Source organism: Nicotiana attenuata, chromosome 7 (genome assembly GCF_001879085.1).
Source record: "Nicotiana attenuata strain UT chromosome 7, NIATTr2, whole genome shotgun sequence".
In the NCBI taxonomy this organism is placed as follows: Eukaryota; Viridiplantae; Streptophyta; class Magnoliopsida; order Solanales; family Solanaceae; genus Nicotiana; species Nicotiana attenuata.
In genome coordinates, this window is record NC_031995.1 from 68,819,561 (window position 1) to 68,836,985 (window position 17,425).

Sequence of the window (17,425 nt, forward strand, 5' to 3'; positions counted from 1 at the left end):
GTAGTGCACCTATGTACTAAAAATCATAGATCCGCCTTTGATTACCTATTATTCCTCTCAAATGAGCAATAAAAGGAATAGTGACTTCATAGCTATAAGGATAGCGATAGGAAAATACTTACCCGCACCGGGTGTTTACACCAAAAACCGATAGATATATGACATGTGTCTTGCATATGGACTTCAATCATTTAACCATGGTAAATTACATGCATTCTCATCTAATTAAATTAATTAACCATAGTGAGTTAATATAGTTTGGTGTAAACACCCGGTGTGAGTAAGTATTTTCCTATCGCTATCCTTATCCCAAAAACCACCTTGCAACCTCAGATATAAGGTAAGACTTTGTATTGATTGTGAAAAATAAACATAGTATAAAAATCAATCGAGGTACCTATACATGAGCAATTTATTAAAATATACCTACCATTTTCCTTTAGCCATTTCCATAAGTATATTCCTACTTCCCGTTCCGCTATTTGTGACATCTATATTCTATTCTGCATCCCAAACAATATAGTTTCTATTATTTATTTATTTATTTATATAGAAATGAGCAAGGGTGGATGAACACTGCTTACTTGATTGTACAAATAGCATGAAAAGTTGTATGTTCGAAATTGTAGATCTTGTAATTGGATCTTCATCTCAATACGTGTTCTCGGTTTTCTATAAGCATGTGTACTGCCTTTTCCTTTTCCACTTACTGAACATCCTTTTGTTCATTAAGGAATCCCAATTCCCATCACCTTCTTCTTCTATCAGTACGTCTCTCCCTCCCCCTCTCTCTCGGTTACTTTCATCTTCTCTATTACTAAATTTCTTTGCAAAAGTTCCTGAATCCTCTTTGTTCCAAATTAGCCTACGGTTGTGGATCACATCTTCGTAAGCTCTTCTTCGATGTATGCATCCTTTTAAAGGTTTTTCATTTAGTTCTAATTTGGTTATGTTTCTCATTTTTTATAAGTTTTCTCCATGTTTCCTTCTTCAATATACCCAATTGTTGTGTAATGGAACTTTGGTGGTATCTATTTGCTTTTTTCATATTCTTGGATAGCTTTTTGTTGGATTTTTTACATACGCATATCAGTAATTATATCTGATTTGCACATGCATATTTAAAAATAGATACCTAGGTGCATTATTTTGGATATTTGATGAATGAAAATCTGGAACTTCTGGGTAATCAAATCTAATTAGTTTTTTCCTCTTCAGATATTCTCAGAATAGATTATATTGAAATTTGAGTAACGTTCTGTTCTTTTTCTCTTTAATGATTAGTCAAGCGTTGTTCATTTCACTGAGTGTTCAAATCTGGTTGTGAGAGTGAACTTTTTTGAGTATGATAGTTCATTTTAAGTGAAGTATGCTTTATAGAATGTGCTTTTATTAGTTTTTTCATACTTAAGCAGGTAGTTCTGGAAAGTAAATTATTTTCTTCTGCTTTTTTTTCTTGCTTGCAAATACTTTGGGTAGTATTCATATTAGCGAGTAACAGTATTACATCATTATGCACACTAATACATCCAATGTGTTTGGAATACTTTTTTTTTTTTTACTCTTTTTCTTCTTTTACAGGTCCTACAGCCCAAAATGTAAACTATCTATTTCTTGGACGGTATTGGTATGTGTATGTGCGACCTATATTGTTGACATATTCGATTTGCTTGCATGTGTATTTTTAATGCACTATTACTACTATTTGTCAATATTGGCACTAATAAGAATATTTAGATATATAAATTATAGCTTTTCAAAATTATACCAAATTATAGACATCGACTCAACCAAATTATAGAGTACCTGAAATGAAATGACCATAATCCAGGATACTACAAATTGGAGTGTGATGTTCGGTTTATGCCTTTGCATTTTACATAATATCTTTTCTCAAAGTTCATGTGTATTCTCTCCATTAAAAGTGGAAACCGATATTTCATTACAGTGAAACCTGCTCATGTTTCTTTTATTTGCATTCCTTTTCTCGCTTCACCTTCTTCTTCCATTAGCTTTTTATTCTTTCTGGCTTTGTTGGGTTTTTTTTTTGTTTTATTTTGGTTGGTTCTATGCGTTGCTACTATAGTTTTTTTATTAGTTTAGGCCTATTTTACTTCTATGTGGTGTGAAATGTGTCGCATTGTTTGAGTTTTGTAGCTGTGGTCTTACTCATGTAATATAACAACTTAAACTTAGTTTAAGTGCTATTTGCATTGTCAATTACTGATTTTGATAGCTAATCAATGTATTCTTAATTTTTTGAACATGAATTAATGATATTCTTGACTCTTGGTCTTTACAGCAGAGGGTGAGAGCTAAGCGAAATTGAGGACCTGGAAGAGGGAAGAAAAGAAGATAAGAAAAACAAGAAGTAGAGAAATAAGGATAAAACCAGAACTATTCAACAAATAAAGCCGAAAGAAATGTAGCAAAGAAGTCTTGCTTTGTGAGTCTTCTTTTCCGCTAAGCAGCTAAAACACATGCATGTCTCCTACCTTGACAGATTGAGCTTACTTGTTTCTCAAATTTATCCCAAAAATAGATTTGTCTGTGTTCTATAGCAACATATAAAGTTATACATGAAATGAAGGATTCATAATTTGCTTATTTAGAATTACAAAGAACATACTTTTATAATTCACAGACGTAGTTGACTCTTCTTCTTTTGCTCTATTTATTTTGAGAAAAATGTTCTTTGCTGCCCTTGACAGATTGTAATTGTCCCTTCAGAATAATTTAGGAACTAAAGTGGAACAATATGTTCATTCTCACTATGCTATAGTTCTTCACCACAGAATAAATGAAAATTTTATATGTATTGTCCTCTCAGAAAAGCTTATAGTTGCATTAACTCTTTCAAATGTAAACAAAATCATATTGTATGTGACATTTTGAAAAAGAAGAATTATGGTTGAGATGTGAAATACAATTAGGAGGAATGCGTAAGACCATTTTGAACTAATTAGATATGATAGAAACTGTCGGCATATTTAGGTTATTGTGTCGTCTTAGCATAAATCAATTTCTTGCAGGCTTAAACTGTAAAAAGTAGCTTTAAGGGATTATATTTTGCTGTAGGTTTACTACCAATTGCATAGAGAAGTCTAATAAATACTGTTGTAAGTACTTTCTAAAGGTTGTCTCCAAATAGAAGGAATTGCAGTTCATCTGCATTACCTGCTCATCTATGTTATAGTCATAAAAGCAATTAGCTTTGACAGGATTTTTAAATGTACTTTTCTGGAGAAAATGACTACCACAAAAATGGTTGTAGATTCTGGCAAGTAGTTGCAATTTCTCCCGATAATAACCAAAGGGCCAAATGATAGTAAACTACAATATATGTGCATTATTTCTATGCATATGTGACGACGTGTTGAAAAAAGTTTGTTTCTACATCTATCCCGATATTAAGCTTCGTCTATTTGTCAAACAGAAAAACAATTTGCTAAAATCACCTTTGCAATATCCAACAATCAAGAAAATTAATTTTGCGTGTGAAAGAAATTGAATTTATGAGATGTAACTGAGGGGAGATTTATTAGTTTTAGTTATCTAGAGCATCAGTTGCACTTAATATTGTTAGCCAACTTATTTATGAAATTTAACTGTTATGTTTATACCTACTTTAAAATAATATTTCCTAAATCTTCTTCATGAACAGATTTATGTGCAGTGTTTCAGTTGTAAGATGTCCTCTTTGTTGAGCTTTCGGAAACTTTCTGTCAAAAAAGATGTACATAATCCAATCAGGGAACTAAATGGTATAGTGAACAATAAGCATGTGCAGATTATGTGCCTGTCTTGGTGGACGCATTAGCATGCCTTATTGTTGACTTGAATTTGACATGGCACTCCGTTTGAGTGTGCTCTTTGGACAAAGTAATTTTTGATTTCGAAAATGACGGAGAGTGCAGTAGTTCCAAATTTTCCTTTTTGCTTGGTCATTCTTCCATTGCTCAACTATATATTTATTTATTAAGTATTTATAATTTGGATTTGATCAGTGATTGTTGCTCAACTACTTATGTTCTGCCGTTTTGTTAGTAATAGATGATCCAGCAATATTCCTTTACTTTTGAAATAAAAATTGTGTTTGTTTACAACATTATTCTGGAGTGGTGACTACTTAGAGTTGAGATCTCAAAAGTGATTTACTGGATCAGTTGACCCATTGCTTTCTTTTATGGGCCAAGTGCAAGTAGAAACCAGTTACACTTCACATTGTTGCCTAATGATGTGTTTATTTTTGGAGTTTTATTTTATCAAATTCAAAACTTTCTTTATAACAACAACATTAACGATTAGGCCTGTGCACAATACGGGGTATCAAGGGTTTTACAGTTTGATGGAAAGCGATTTTCGTCGAAGACAAGAATACCACTTGTGGATCAAACAATACATAGTTGTGATGCAGCAGAAAGGCTTTCAACTCCACTTAGTTTGAATAGATATGATAAATATCTCATAGTAATTTCTCTGATTTGTAACGTTATCATTTAATTCAAAGTAACTTGCTTTAATTGTTGCAGCCCCCTCTTTAATTTTGTTCTGAAGTTCAGAATTTATACATAATTGTTGTATGCTCTTTTGTAACAGAATCTTTTGGAAACAAGACTGTGGGATCATGATACCATCTACTTAATCAACTCTTCCATTGATAAGCTGTTGCAGTCAATTTGGAATCTGCAGAAAAAACTGATAATGGCATAGTAGCTCGGTGAGTTTTTAGATCTCTTTTCCTGTAAGATACAGTAGACTAATATCTCCCAAGGTGATCTTATTCTTCTCCCGACTTCTACTTTCATTTAAAGCAAGCAATTGTCCCACGGGAACTACTGTTAAGCACCGTGAACTCCAAGACTTAAACATTAGCATTTGATAAACCCCTGGTGTCCTTTGTTCATATTATATTATGGAAAGAACTATTAGTGCCTATGTCTCCAGGATATTATATGCATCGTTGGTTTTCAGTAAATAAAAAGATCAATGCAAATTCTGTGTTTGAAGAAATACTATAGCTGTCTCTGGTTTGATGTTGATTCTATATGGTGGAACTGTCTCAAAGGCAAAGGGCTGAGCTTCTGTCTTTTCATCTAATCATCCTAAATCCTGAAGAGAAATTTGTACAGGAGTTAATGGCCTTGTAGATTGATCCATTTACATCTTCTCAGTGTCCATATTAAATTATCTATTGTTTTAATGGACAATATAGCTTACGTTAATCATGCAGTTTTACTTCCATTTAAGCCATGTGTTGTAGCAGCACCACCAAGTCTTCGGGCAAATGAAAGAAAGTTGTCTAGACCGTACTGAGTTGAGCAAGATATGCAATATCAACCTGTAAGACAAAGCTACTTAATAACATAATGCAGAAAGTGGGACAAGCCTGCAAACCCAAAAGCATGGTAAAAAAAAGATGGGAGTAACTGAGTCTCTCGATTAGTTGTTCGAGAGGCACCGTCCTTGCTCTTTTTTTTTTGTTGCCTTTTTTGCACATTTTGTAAAGAAAACAACAACATTATGCCCGTGCTGCATAGAAAAATCTTTTGACTATAATTATTTATTTTGATTATAATACAAAGCGATGTGTTTATTATTGACAGTAAATAACATGTTAATATTGGTCGAGTCGGTGTCGGGCCCGTGCGTCGCACGGGCATCATCCCTCTAGTTATTTTACAAATTAGAAAAACTGATGCCCGTAAAAGTTAGAGAATACTTAATTACCTGGCCACCTTCTTACACACATGCTAAAACTTATTGCAACAGGAAAGATTCTTTTAAATTTGTTTACTCCAAAAATGAGTAACAATTAAATTTATACGCGGTTTAAAGGATACGCGATTTAAATCAATACGAATAATTAAGAATAACAGATAAATGAATTAAAGACAAAATAAACGATCAAACCAATTGCAATGCAATGACTAAGCCTAATCTTAGATTGAACATTGAATTCGCCCTCGATCCGACCCTTGGCGTAAGCTCGGTTGTGAGTAAAGAAAAGAACAAACAAGTAATGCCTTTAATATTTGCTAGAAGACAAAAGTAAATTTTCTTATTGCTTTGAATTGCGTGCTACAATGTGTCAGAGTAAAGAAAAAATTTCCCTTTATTCTCTCAACGGAAGATTGGGGCAGACATTGCCCCCGGTTTTACCCGTACACCGATAGTCCCCTCGTTTTCGGGAGGGTAGATTTATCGAAGCTACAGAAAGCGATAAATGAATCATGGTTCCTTCCTTCGTACGTTATAACTGAGTTGACGGGTTAACGAAACGTCTCATCAGTCGTGTCGTTCTGACTTCGGACACGTGTCAGCCGCCCGATTGACTGTCCTCGAATGCGAAACGTCACGCATTGATTATCCTTCCTCTATAAAAACTCCGACCCCTTTCTCACGTTTCTATTTTCCGATTCTAGAGCTTTTTGATTTACCGTCGAATTACCCACTTAACTTTAACCTCTTCAAATCTTCATACATTGCTCCTTAGATCTTAATATCTTCATCTTCAAATCTTCATTATTCCTCATTGAATCTTCCACCCAGATCTTCATACCTTCATCTCATATTCAAATCTTCATATATCATTCTTCAAACCTTCATATTCTCCGGAGCCCAATGGGAAAACCTTCCAAATTCGTGCCCGAGCAAACCGCCCTTCATTTTCCAACCCGACCACAGATGTTGAGGTGGCCATTCCCGAGGTGGCCTAAGAGCCTCCTTTTGAAGAGTTTCGTCTCTGGGGGCTACTTTATTGAGAACGACTTCAATGTCGAGAAGGGCTTCAGTCAACGTGGACCGAGGCGAGAGAACATGGAGGCTCCTGTAAAAGGCTCTATTGAGTTATCCGTGCAGATCCGAATATTGATATTATAGCACGTGAGTTGTCCGTGCAACACGTGAGTTGTCGTGTGGTTGATATTATTAGCACGTGAGTGTCCGTACAACACGTGAGTTTTCCGTACAACGTATGGATACGGGTCCATTTCCCTAGGGTCACCCTCTCATTTTTCTCTCTTGAGGGTATACACGTGGATTGTGAGAAATCGACGGGTTTGTGGTTGATGTGAACTCTGGGAGAACTGGTTTTGTTATTGGATCGGGTTGCACGCCGTAACAGACTAATATGTGGTTATTGCATTTCATCTTTACTTGCAATTTTCTTGACTGTTTACCTGATTTACTTGCATATCTTCTTATATGCCGGATTGATGACTGAGCAGAACACTTTAAACAAAGAATTTTGAGCATCAAGGTGGTTTTACCTGAGATTCCTTATTTGATCGTATATTTGCTCTATACTTGTTGAAATTATGAACTGTACATGTGTACTGCACTTTTGCACCTTGCGTGCAGATCTTGGAGTTGATGTTGTTATGTATGGCGTGAGCTGGCACTGATGATGTATCCACATTCCAGTTATGGCCATCACTTCTCCTTGGTAGCTTTAGATTCGAATTCTGGTCATGTACATTTCAAATAGATATTGTATTTATTTCATTTCAGTTTTGTAAATCTAAGTCTTAGTAACTCATGACTTTTACTACCAGTCCTTGGGGAATTGTATAAAATTTAGTTATTTCATTTTTGACTCTTTATCATTATCATTATATTGTGTTTTATTGTTATTTGGCTTACATAGCGTGTTGGGTTAGGTGCCATCACGATGGGTTGGATTTTGGGTTGTGACAATTCAACTTCAAGAATAAACTTCTTGAATTCAAGAAACTCTTTCTTGGATTCAATCTATCTTTTATTTCTGTCTTCTTTTTCGTTTCCTTATTTTCTTTTAGCTTCCTCACGTTTCTTGATTATTTTGTTTTTCTTTAGTAAATCTTAGACCCCTATCTTGTTGTTATCGCACTTGCACCATCTTAAGTTATAACTAAACAATTATTAGACGTATTACGACAATATTGTTTCGAACAATTTACTGGTCCAGTTACTTGAGTACTTAATTTGGTAATGAATTTAAATTAAATATTTTTTTTGTATTACCAATGTAGTTTAACTTGTAATATACTGTATTATAAGTGACGTGATTGTGCAAAATATTTTATATATCTCCAGTGCATAGATGCTTGTAACTAATATGTGCTGAAATCTTCAGAACTCTTATTTACATGTAAAATTAAAAAATTCCGTAGACTTTCCTTTTCTGAAAGTTAAAGAGAAAACCTTAATCTACATATTTAAATGTTCAATTGTTGGCTAGAATTTTGTAGTCTCAAAGTGCCTCATATTTACAACAGCAGCCGAATTTTCAAGGTTGGGACTTTCCTGTATTTTGTCCTCTGGAAAAGCTTGTTGTTGCACTATTAAGACTGATACCTCATAACTTGTGTCTGAAGAAGCCAACATGTCCCCTATAAACCCTAATTCTGGAAACTCACTCCATTCTCTTAGTCCTCCTAACAATGCTGAGTTACTATCATTGTGTCTCCCTACTATGATCAAGTCAAAACAATTTTCCATTTTTCTAATTACACTAACAACTCCTACACTATCTTTTACCTCTTCTTCTTCGTAAATGCATAATTTCTTGTTCATGTTAGCTTCTCTAAATGCATTGATGGCTTCTGCATCTTTTACCATGTCTTGTGTGTAGTTGAACTTGTCCAATTTCTTAGGTTCTATTAACCGGACAACTGTCACTCCAACGTTGGGATGTATAGCCATCCGATTAGCATAGGCTAATGCTTCTCGATCGTCCTGCCCGCCAATGAAAAGGACACCAATGCTATAGACATTTGTCATTGTTGATAGAGGTGTGTTTGTGCTGCTAGTGCTGCGATCAATGAATACACCGACAGAACATGGTGCCGTTGTTAGAATCTTACGGTTCACATTCCTAATGCAATTTTCCTCTACATCTGAAGTGTGGACAGCCCAGTGTTTATGAAAGGGTAAAACAACAAAGGCGGCTCTTTTGTCCATAGCTAGGTGACAGACATCATTGTGCATTGTTGCATAGGGAGAAATGGCAGAAAAGGGGTAAAATGTGATGTTTCCGTGACTTTGCTTCTCGTATAACCTCAGAGCATTTATGATGTGATCTGATTCTTGCAGTGTAGTTTCTTTCTTTCCACGGTGATGAGCCACTATTGTTGGTGTAGCTCTGCCTCTGAGGTCAATTAAGTGGACGACATAGAAGCAAACAGGGTTATGTGGATTCGGGTACGTGGCCTCGAGTAGCTTGATGATTGAAGGTGTATGTTCTTGATGATGAAGGCAAGCGAGCAATCGAAGTTCATCTGTGAGTTTTGTGTCTTCCATTGTCCTCCTCTTGCATGTGGCGTACATTCTGGATGGATTATATATATATTTTATGACTGGGGAAAAAACTCCAGCAAAGATGATAATGGACAACAACATAATTGTATATGATTCATGATCAATTAGCTGCAAACATAATTAATACAGGTTATCACATGAGCTAGCATTCATAAAAACTTTGAATATTATGTTTGATAAAAAAAAAAAAGACCGTACATTAATGTAAACGGCTCGTTGTAGAATGACAACATCGGTGATTCCTTGGCAGCTGAGGACGACGCCTAGGCAAAATGCATCTCTTTTGGGCATTCTGGAGAGGAGACATGGTATCATTGTCGCGACTACCTTAGAGAGGAAAGAGAATACAGCCAATGTCTCAATGATACCGAAATGCCTCCATGTTATCACCGAGAAGTCAAGCTTCGTACCACTGATTACAACGTAGAGCGGAAGGAGGACATAAGAGATGAAGCTGTCAAGCTTAGCTATCAAGGCGGAACCTATAGGCGGTCCATCAGGTATAGCCAGGCCTAAAATCATCGGTCCAAATAGAAAATGTTGCCCAACAATTTCACCAAAAAGTGCACTAGCCATCACCATTATGAATATCGCGAAAATGTGGTTCTCACCGACTGATTTCTTACCCTCGGATCGTCTGGCCATCCTCTGGACCAGAGGACGGACGAGACAACCAAGAAGGATGAACATGATGGCTACAAAGAAGAACATTAGTAACAAACTCCCCTTTTTGTGTTCTCCAATACTCTGCTTTCCGGTGAATATGATGCTGATCCAGAACCACGCGCACGTTCCACTAATCATGGACGACGATAAAGCAATCTTACCTATCTCCGAATTCAGTAGCTTCAGATCAGTTAAGAGACAATTGGTTACATGGAAGGAACTCATGGATTGCAATGAGGCAACCCAAAGCAATGATCTGTGGATTCTCTGTTCCAGGGCAAGTGAATGTAAGAAACATTGAGAAATTATAAAGCAAAGTAATAAGGGGAATAAGAAGGTAGCTAGGCCTATGATCACTGCCCTCCTTCCTGTATTCCAAAGCATATTCAAATCCATTTTCACTCCCACCAGGAACAAAAACAGCATTAAACCAAAGTAGGCTAAGGTGTCCATCACATAGAAACTTTCAGGTAAGAAAAATGCCTCCCTGATTGAATGGTCCGATCCAATGATTGAAGGCCCCATTACAAATCCTACCTAAAGAAAACACATTTATAGTAATATTTGAATGTGTATGTGTGTGTGTATAAATATAGAAGAGAAAAATAGGAATTAAAGTTGGCGTACCAGCATCTGGGACACAAAATTGGTTACCCCAAGAGGGGCAAGAAAGAACTGGAAAAGAGAAGTAAAAATGCCACAGAGAGAAATTTGAGCCAAAACCATGGGATTCACGAAGTTTAATGGATCATCACCAAAGAAAACCCCTCTGTTGATTCCATAATGCTTCGTTAAGAAACAAATTGTACTAGTCTCATTAAAGTCGTTACTGTCCATTGTTACAAGAAGAAATAAGGTTAAGCTTCTGAATTTTATTGCTTTAGGACAATCATACTGTCTATGAGAATGTTTATTCGGGAATGAATGAACAGGAGGAACAAGCGGACCGATTGATCAAGAAATCTTTTATCTAATCTAATTATGTTGTTAAATTTTTGAGTGTTTAATGTTATTTGGTAAGCTTAATAAAGGGCCATCCAAGTTGTAAAATAACTGCATTCTTCATGGAAAGATAAGTGGTGGATATACATAATTCTTCTCGTCTGAGGTGGGAAACAAAAATTGGCTGCTGAGTCTTCGGAACTCAGATAAAAGAAGTGACTTTTAAGCAAAGTGCTTATAGTACTTTTTAAGTGTTGAAATGAAACTAGTTTTATAAATAAGTAGTTACATTAGATTTTAATAATATCTAATTTTAGTAAATTTGAATTGAATACTAAATCCATCAAGGTTAAGAAAAATTATCTCCGATGATGGGACTTTCCATATATTCTTTTGCGGTAAAAAGGATATACTAATAACGGTTTAGGATACCAAACAATAATCAAAAAGAAAAAAGAAAAAAAAAGAAAGAGAAATAGATAGTATTTCGGAAAAAATATAAATCTATAGTCACGACCCAAAATCCAATACAAGCCGTATGGCGACCAATGTCGCCGTTAGGCAAGCCAACACTTAATTATTCATTTTATTATTTTCAAAATTACGAATCTTATTTAGATAGAGAGGCCAGTGCATTAAAATAGATCGTCGTTACGTACAATTTAATTAAAAATAATAAGTAAAAGTGTATCAATGTAAACAAATCCATAACTATTCTAGAACATCCCCAAAATCCGGTGTTACAAGTGCATGAGCATCTACTAGAAGGTACAATAACAATACAACATATGTCTGGAATACAAGTTAGACAGAAAAATGTAAATAATTCTGATGGAGACTCTGTATACTGCGGATCGTAAGATGAGATGCAGCTCACCGTAAAGTCCCCGCAATAGCTGCGCCTTTGCGCCCAAAGGACCACAAGAAATATATACATGCACAATAAGTGTAGAAGTGTAGCATGAGTACGTAAATCAACGCGTACCCAGTAAGTATCTAGCCTAACCCCAGAAAAGTAGTAACGAGGGATCGGCATCGACACCTACTAGTGGTCCAATAAACGAAGTACAATAGAAAGTAAACAAGTGTGAGGCATGGTAAATAAATAGTGTAAGAAAATATAGGTACGTGGTACGATCCTCCAATGAACGGTAAACACTAGCTCTTAATTATCGGATACCTCCTCAACCGGAGTATATATATAAAATGGTCCCCACCAGATATGTCGTCACAACTCAAATCAGGAAAACTCACGGATACACTGGCTTCTTGTTATATATTACGCACGATTCTGCCGAGGTGAACGGTCCGATCCCATAAGAGTATTTCATGATGTTGCCGAGGCGAACGGCCCGATCCTATAGAAGTGTTTTATAAAACGTCGAGGCGAACGGCCCAATTCCATAAGAATGTGATACATGATACTGCCCAGGCGAACAGCCCGATCCTGTGAGCACGTGATTTTTGCCTCGCTTGAATTATTCCTAGAGAATACATAAAATTAGGATTTTTCCTTTAATAATTCGATTTTTAGGATTTGATTGCATAGTTTTGTGTTTGTTTGCATTTTTATGTGCATTTTTAGTTGGTATAATTCATAAAAAATACAAAAATATAGTACCTTTGCATTTAGGACTCCATTTTATATTTTTAGTTTTATTAGTTAATTAATATTAAAAAATAAGAGAAAATAACAAAAATAGTCATGTTGTATTTTTACTTAAGTTTTCTTTTTAAAATTAGGACTTGGTTAATTTTTTGAAATTAATTAGTTTAATTCTAGATTTAAAATCAGGTCTTTGTTCATAAAATGAATAATAACAATAAGAAAAAAAAAGAAAAATGCAAAAATAGAGGTCTTATTAAAGACCCATGTTTTGGGCCAAATGTGATTCAAGCCCAAATCAAAACCCCTTAATCAACCCCAACCCGTCCAGCCCAGTCCAACTCGAGCTCCCAACCCGGTCCAACCTTTTTATGCTCAAAACGACGCCGTTTCGCCTATTTTAATCACGACCGTTGGATCTCGTCAATCCAACGGTCCGGAACTGATGAGGATTAGGGTATAAAAGTGTCGGAAGCCCCCCTTACCCCCTCACTCGTCTCTCTCGAACCCCCCTCTCTCAAGAACCCTAATCCCGCCGCCCCTTTTTCCACCGTCTCCCCCTGGCGGCGCCGCCTCTGATGGCCGCCAAATTAACACCACAACCTCCTCTCCTCCTCCCCTTTCCAAATCCGGCCCCCGTTTCCCTCAAAACACGCCCAAACCCCNTTGTTAACTAAAAATCGCCTATACTAATGTCAGTATGCCGTACGGTGTACTTGTATTCTATGCCTACCTACCAACAGAACTCCATCCGATGTCAGCACCTTGGCCATTTGTTGCTTGGGGTATGGATGTCATTGGGCCGATCGAGCCAAAAGCTTCGAATGGGCATAGATTTATATTGGTGGCAATTGACTATTTCACAAAATGGGTTGAGGCCATCACTCTCAAGTCGGTCACCAAGAAAGCTGTGGTAGACTTTGTGCACTCCAATCTCATTTGCCGCTTTGGCATTCCTGCAACTATCATTACCGACAATGCTACAAATTTGAACAGTCGTCTGATGGGAGAGGTATGTGAACAATTCAAGATAACGCATAGAAACTCTACTCCTTATCGGCCAAAAGCCAACGGTGCTGTTGAAGCAGCAAATAAGAACATCAAGAAGATTTTGAGAAAGATGATTCAAAGCTCCAGGCAATGGCATGAAAAGCTACCTTTCGCATTACTCGGGTATCGTACCACAGTGCGAACATCAATTGGAGCGACAACGTACTTGTTGTTACGGTACTGAAGCTGTCATACCTGCAGAAGTAGAAATTCCTTCACTCCGAATAATTGTTGAAGCGGAGATTGAGGACAGTGAGTGGGTTAAGACCCGGCTAGAGCAATTGTCATTAATTGATGAAAAACGAATGGCCGCAGTTTGTCATGGGCAGTTATACCAACAAAGAATGGCCCGCGCTTATAACAAGAAAGTGCGTCCCAGGAATTTTGAAGTTGGACAGCTAGTACTCAGACGCATTCTCCCTCATCACCAGGAAGCAAAAGGAAAGTTTGCCCCTAATTGGAAAGGTCCATACATAATCCGAAAGATATTGCCAAGAGGAGCACTGTATCTGGGAGACATTGAAGGAAATGACCCTGAAACAGCAGTCAATGCAGATGCAGTCAAAAGGTACTATGTCTAGGCCTCCTGCGATGATGGCTTTTGTGCAATTGAGATGACGAAGGCTTTCCTTCTCGCTACCCAAATACTATCAACCCTTCGTAAACCCTTTGAGCCGGTTATGCTTCTTTGGCTACCCTCTTTGGAACCCGAAAAAACAAAAACAAAAAAAAGAAATATGATGAAAAGAAAAAAGGAAAAAAAGAAAAAGAAAAGAAAAACAAAACAAAAACAAAGAAAATTGTTCCCCTAAACTACGTTTGACTTGATTCCGAAAGGATACGTAGGCAGCCTTTCTCTGGGGTTCAGTCACACCAAAACAAAAATCCCAATTTCCCCAAAAAATGAAACTGGGGCAGATGATATGATGGTTCGGCCATGAATCCGCCGAAACGGTTCCAAAGTTGTAGTTCTGCCCAAAGTCCTTTTACCCCAAAACCTTGTCCAAGTCCTTCCGATCAATTGACAAAGGCATGGAAGTGGCAAACGTCATTGTTGGAATCTGATATAATGCAAATTGAGAGAAATAAAATGAGAGAGTCTTATCGGTGAAAACCTTCTGGCACCATAAGGCGATGGTGAGTAGAGAAACTAAAAATGAGAGAGTCCGCTTAGTGAAAACTCGCAAAGAGCACTATCGGGCGACGGTGAGAAGAGAAATGAGAGAGGTCGATTGGCGAAAACCCGCAAAGGGCGCTGTCGGCCGAAAGAAGACATCTCATCACTAGAAGAGTCCTGGCAAGGTTCCTTGGTTTTGAAATGCGGATCAATGGGTTCACGGGAGGTTGGAAAGTTTGTGTGGGTCGGGCGTCCAGTCCAAGAAGCATGTCACGTTCATTTGAAGCCAGCATGCACCCCAGATAAGTCCTTCTTTTCCCCCGAAAGGGACGCTTCTCCTTAAAATCATATGCTTGCCTTTTGCATACTTTTTCTTTGAATCCCTTTTGATTTAACTCTGATTCCGTAACTATTACAAAGAAAAGGTGGCAGGACCGGCTTCACAGGGCTCCGCCTGGTCAGAGTCGAAGAAAATACCCAGCCTCAGCGAGTGCGTCAGGCCAGTCCCGACTGACCATAGTGGTTGATGCTTTCGAAGCAAAGACATTGGAAAAGAAAGAAAATCAAAGGCAAGGGCAGAATAAAGTGAAAAGGCCAGAGCCCACACGGGCAAGCCATAATGAAATCATGAGAGCTGGACCCGGTCGGTTTGAAAAGAGACTCACCCTCAAGGCAAACGAGCAGCAAAGTTCTCAGCGGAAATGGGGCCGGGATTAAGAAATTGAGATGATCAAGGCCACAAAACCAACCACCGTTTCAAACTAACAAATTGTTCTTTGTTGAAAACAGGTCCAATTCAAAGCAACCGTCTAAGAAGCAGGTGCAATCAAAAAGAAATGAAATGCGCAAGTACTGAAACAGCTTTGCAGCAGGAAAACGACCAAAAAGGAAGTTTCCCCCCAAATTCTTTCATGCGTTTTGCTAAATAAAAGGAAAACATATAAAGAAAAAAAAAAAAAAAGGAAGAAAATAAATAAAAATGAAAATCCCAAAAGAAAAACAGATCATGGTAGCGTAGGATCCCATTCCTTAAATATCCCGGCCAGAAACCGAGGATCTCCCGGCAAAAACCGAGGAGCTTTTTCTTTCCAAATCCCGGCCAAAAACCGAGGATCTCCCTAGCATAACCCAAGGAGCTTTTTCTTTCCAAATCCCGGTCAAAAAACCGAGGATCTCCCGGCCAAAAAACCGAGGAGCTTTTTCTTTCCAAATCCCGGCCAAANATCGTAGTTTGCTTTAGGTTGACCTTAAAATAATAAAGTGAGATGAGCCTCGCCAAAACAAAACACATAAATTGCGGGGCCCTCATTGAATGCTTAATTAAAATACTTAGAATTTGGGGCGTGCCGTTTTGCGAATTTCCCGGCCTCCCGCAAAGATAATAACTTGTTAGTCGCTTTAGGCGCGCTTTTAATAATTTTACCTTCCTAAATACGGGTGTGCATTTCATGCAACCCAAATCCAAATCCCAAAACGTTGAATAAGAATATGTCGAGGATCCGGGTGCATTTCATGTGACGTGATCCTAAAACACGTTCTTAAAATGACGTTCACTTTCCTAAAAATCAACTGAAAGCGTTAAATAATCTTAAAATTGCACTATAGGATGACATGTATTAAAATCAGTCTGTTAGCCAATTATAATAATTTAAGCGACCATGCTAGAACCACGGGATCCGGGGGTGCCTAACACCTTCCCCGGGGTCAACAGAATTCCTTATTCAGAATTTCTGGTTCGCAGACTCCAATTGGGAAGTCGACAATTTTCCTCGATTTGGGATTCAAGTTAAAATCGGTGACTTGGGACACCAAAAGCCAATCCTATCCCAAGTGGCGAATCTAAAAATCAAATAAATAATCCCATTTCGAATAATGTCACTTTAAATGGAAAAACTCCCTTATACATTATCCTTCGGGGTAGGTGTGTAAAAAGGAGGTGTGACAGCTCTGGCGACTCCGCTGGGGATCGAACCCAGAATTTCGATTCAGGGTTCAAGAATTCGTGCTTAGTAAATTTTTTATATTTGTCTTTATCTGATTTTCTACATGTTCCATGCTATATGTGCTAAATGTTTTACCGCTTTATTATTTGTTGAATTGTATATAAACTGTTACGAATCCCTTCCTCTTTCTGAGTCTTCTACATCATGGAGAAGGGTGCACTTCGTGTAGCTTCTCTTCTGTTTAGAGTCTTTCCCTATTTAGAACGAGGTTTGGATAAGTTGCTAAGCCGGCGGAGCTTCTGTATCCCCGGTACGCTGCCTCCCCCTCGGCTCGAGTTGTCCGCTCGGGTAAGCCTGGTCTAGACCAATAAACCTAGGGTTTAAACCTAGAAGAACAAAACCTCATGCCGGATCCCTAGTAGGACGTTTGTTTGCATCATGTGCATTTGACTTAGGGGACTCAACACAGGGGTTGGGTCCGTCTAGGACAGGTGACCTGAAATGAATTGACCATCCTGATGCATCTTATGTGCTACTTGCGCATTTATTTGCTCGGCTTTGCATGTTGGCCGGCTTGTCTAAATGAGTGAATTATGAAAATAAGCAGTGTTAGGACTAAGTAAGGGTGACCATTTGTTTTGACAAAAAAGCCCCAATGCCCAAGTAGTACCGAAATGCTGCCGGATTTGTGAAAAATGAAAAAAAAGAGAAAAAGAGAAAAATATTTGAAAAATAGGAAGAAAATTGTTGTTCAAAAATACATTTTTGATTTTGGCAAATCTGACCGAACTACGCGGGTCT

The 17,425-nt window shown here is 37.6% G+C and overlaps 1 protein-coding gene and 1 long non-coding RNA gene across 5 annotated transcripts; one reads left to right on the forward strand and one right to left on the reverse strand.

The window, feature by feature from the left end:
- Positions 475-7,610, forward strand: LOC109229265. Of its 4 annotated transcripts, none has more exons than XR_002068538.1 (4): positions 475-905; positions 1,582-1,627; positions 2,303-2,446; positions 4,600-5,599. It is a non-coding gene; the product is annotated as an uncharacterized LOC109229265 (long non-coding RNA). The 4 variants fall into 4 exon arrangements; XR_002068539.1 differs by lacking the exon at positions 1,582-1,627 and adding an exon at positions 7,363-7,610 and having other exon boundaries at positions 487-905; positions 4,600-4,720; XR_002068537.1 differs by lacking the exon at positions 1,582-1,627 and having other exon boundaries at positions 489-905; positions 4,600-4,720; positions 5,234-5,631.
- LOC109229266 (cation/H(+) antiporter 15-like) lies at positions 8,100-10,935 on the reverse strand. Its single transcript, XM_019394650.1, has 3 exons — positions 10,594-10,935; positions 9,499-10,503; positions 8,100-9,408 (listed from the first exon to the last, which is right to left on the reverse strand). The coding sequence occupies exons 1-3, from the start codon at positions 10,801-10,803 to the stop codon at positions 8,218-8,220; spliced, it is 2,406 nt and encodes an 801-aa protein (XP_019250195.1). The 5' UTR covers positions 10,804-10,935; the 3' UTR covers positions 8,100-8,217.

What these genes read in the sequence shown, in the direction of transcription:
- LOC109229266 (XM_019394650.1), bottom strand. Translation starts at nt 10,803, where the DNA reads ATGGACAGTAACGACTTTAATGAGACTAGTACAATTTGTTTCTTAACG. An exon ending in ATTTTGTGTCCCAGATGCTG is followed by an intron (nt 10,504 to 10,593) that starts GTACGCCAACTT and finishes TGTTTTCTTTAG; the next exon opens with GTAGGATTTGTAATGGGGCC. An exon ending in AACGAGCCGTTTACATTAAT is followed by an intron (nt 9,409 to 9,498) that starts GTACGGTCTTTT and finishes TTATGTTTGCAG; the next exon opens with CTAATTGATCATGAATCATA.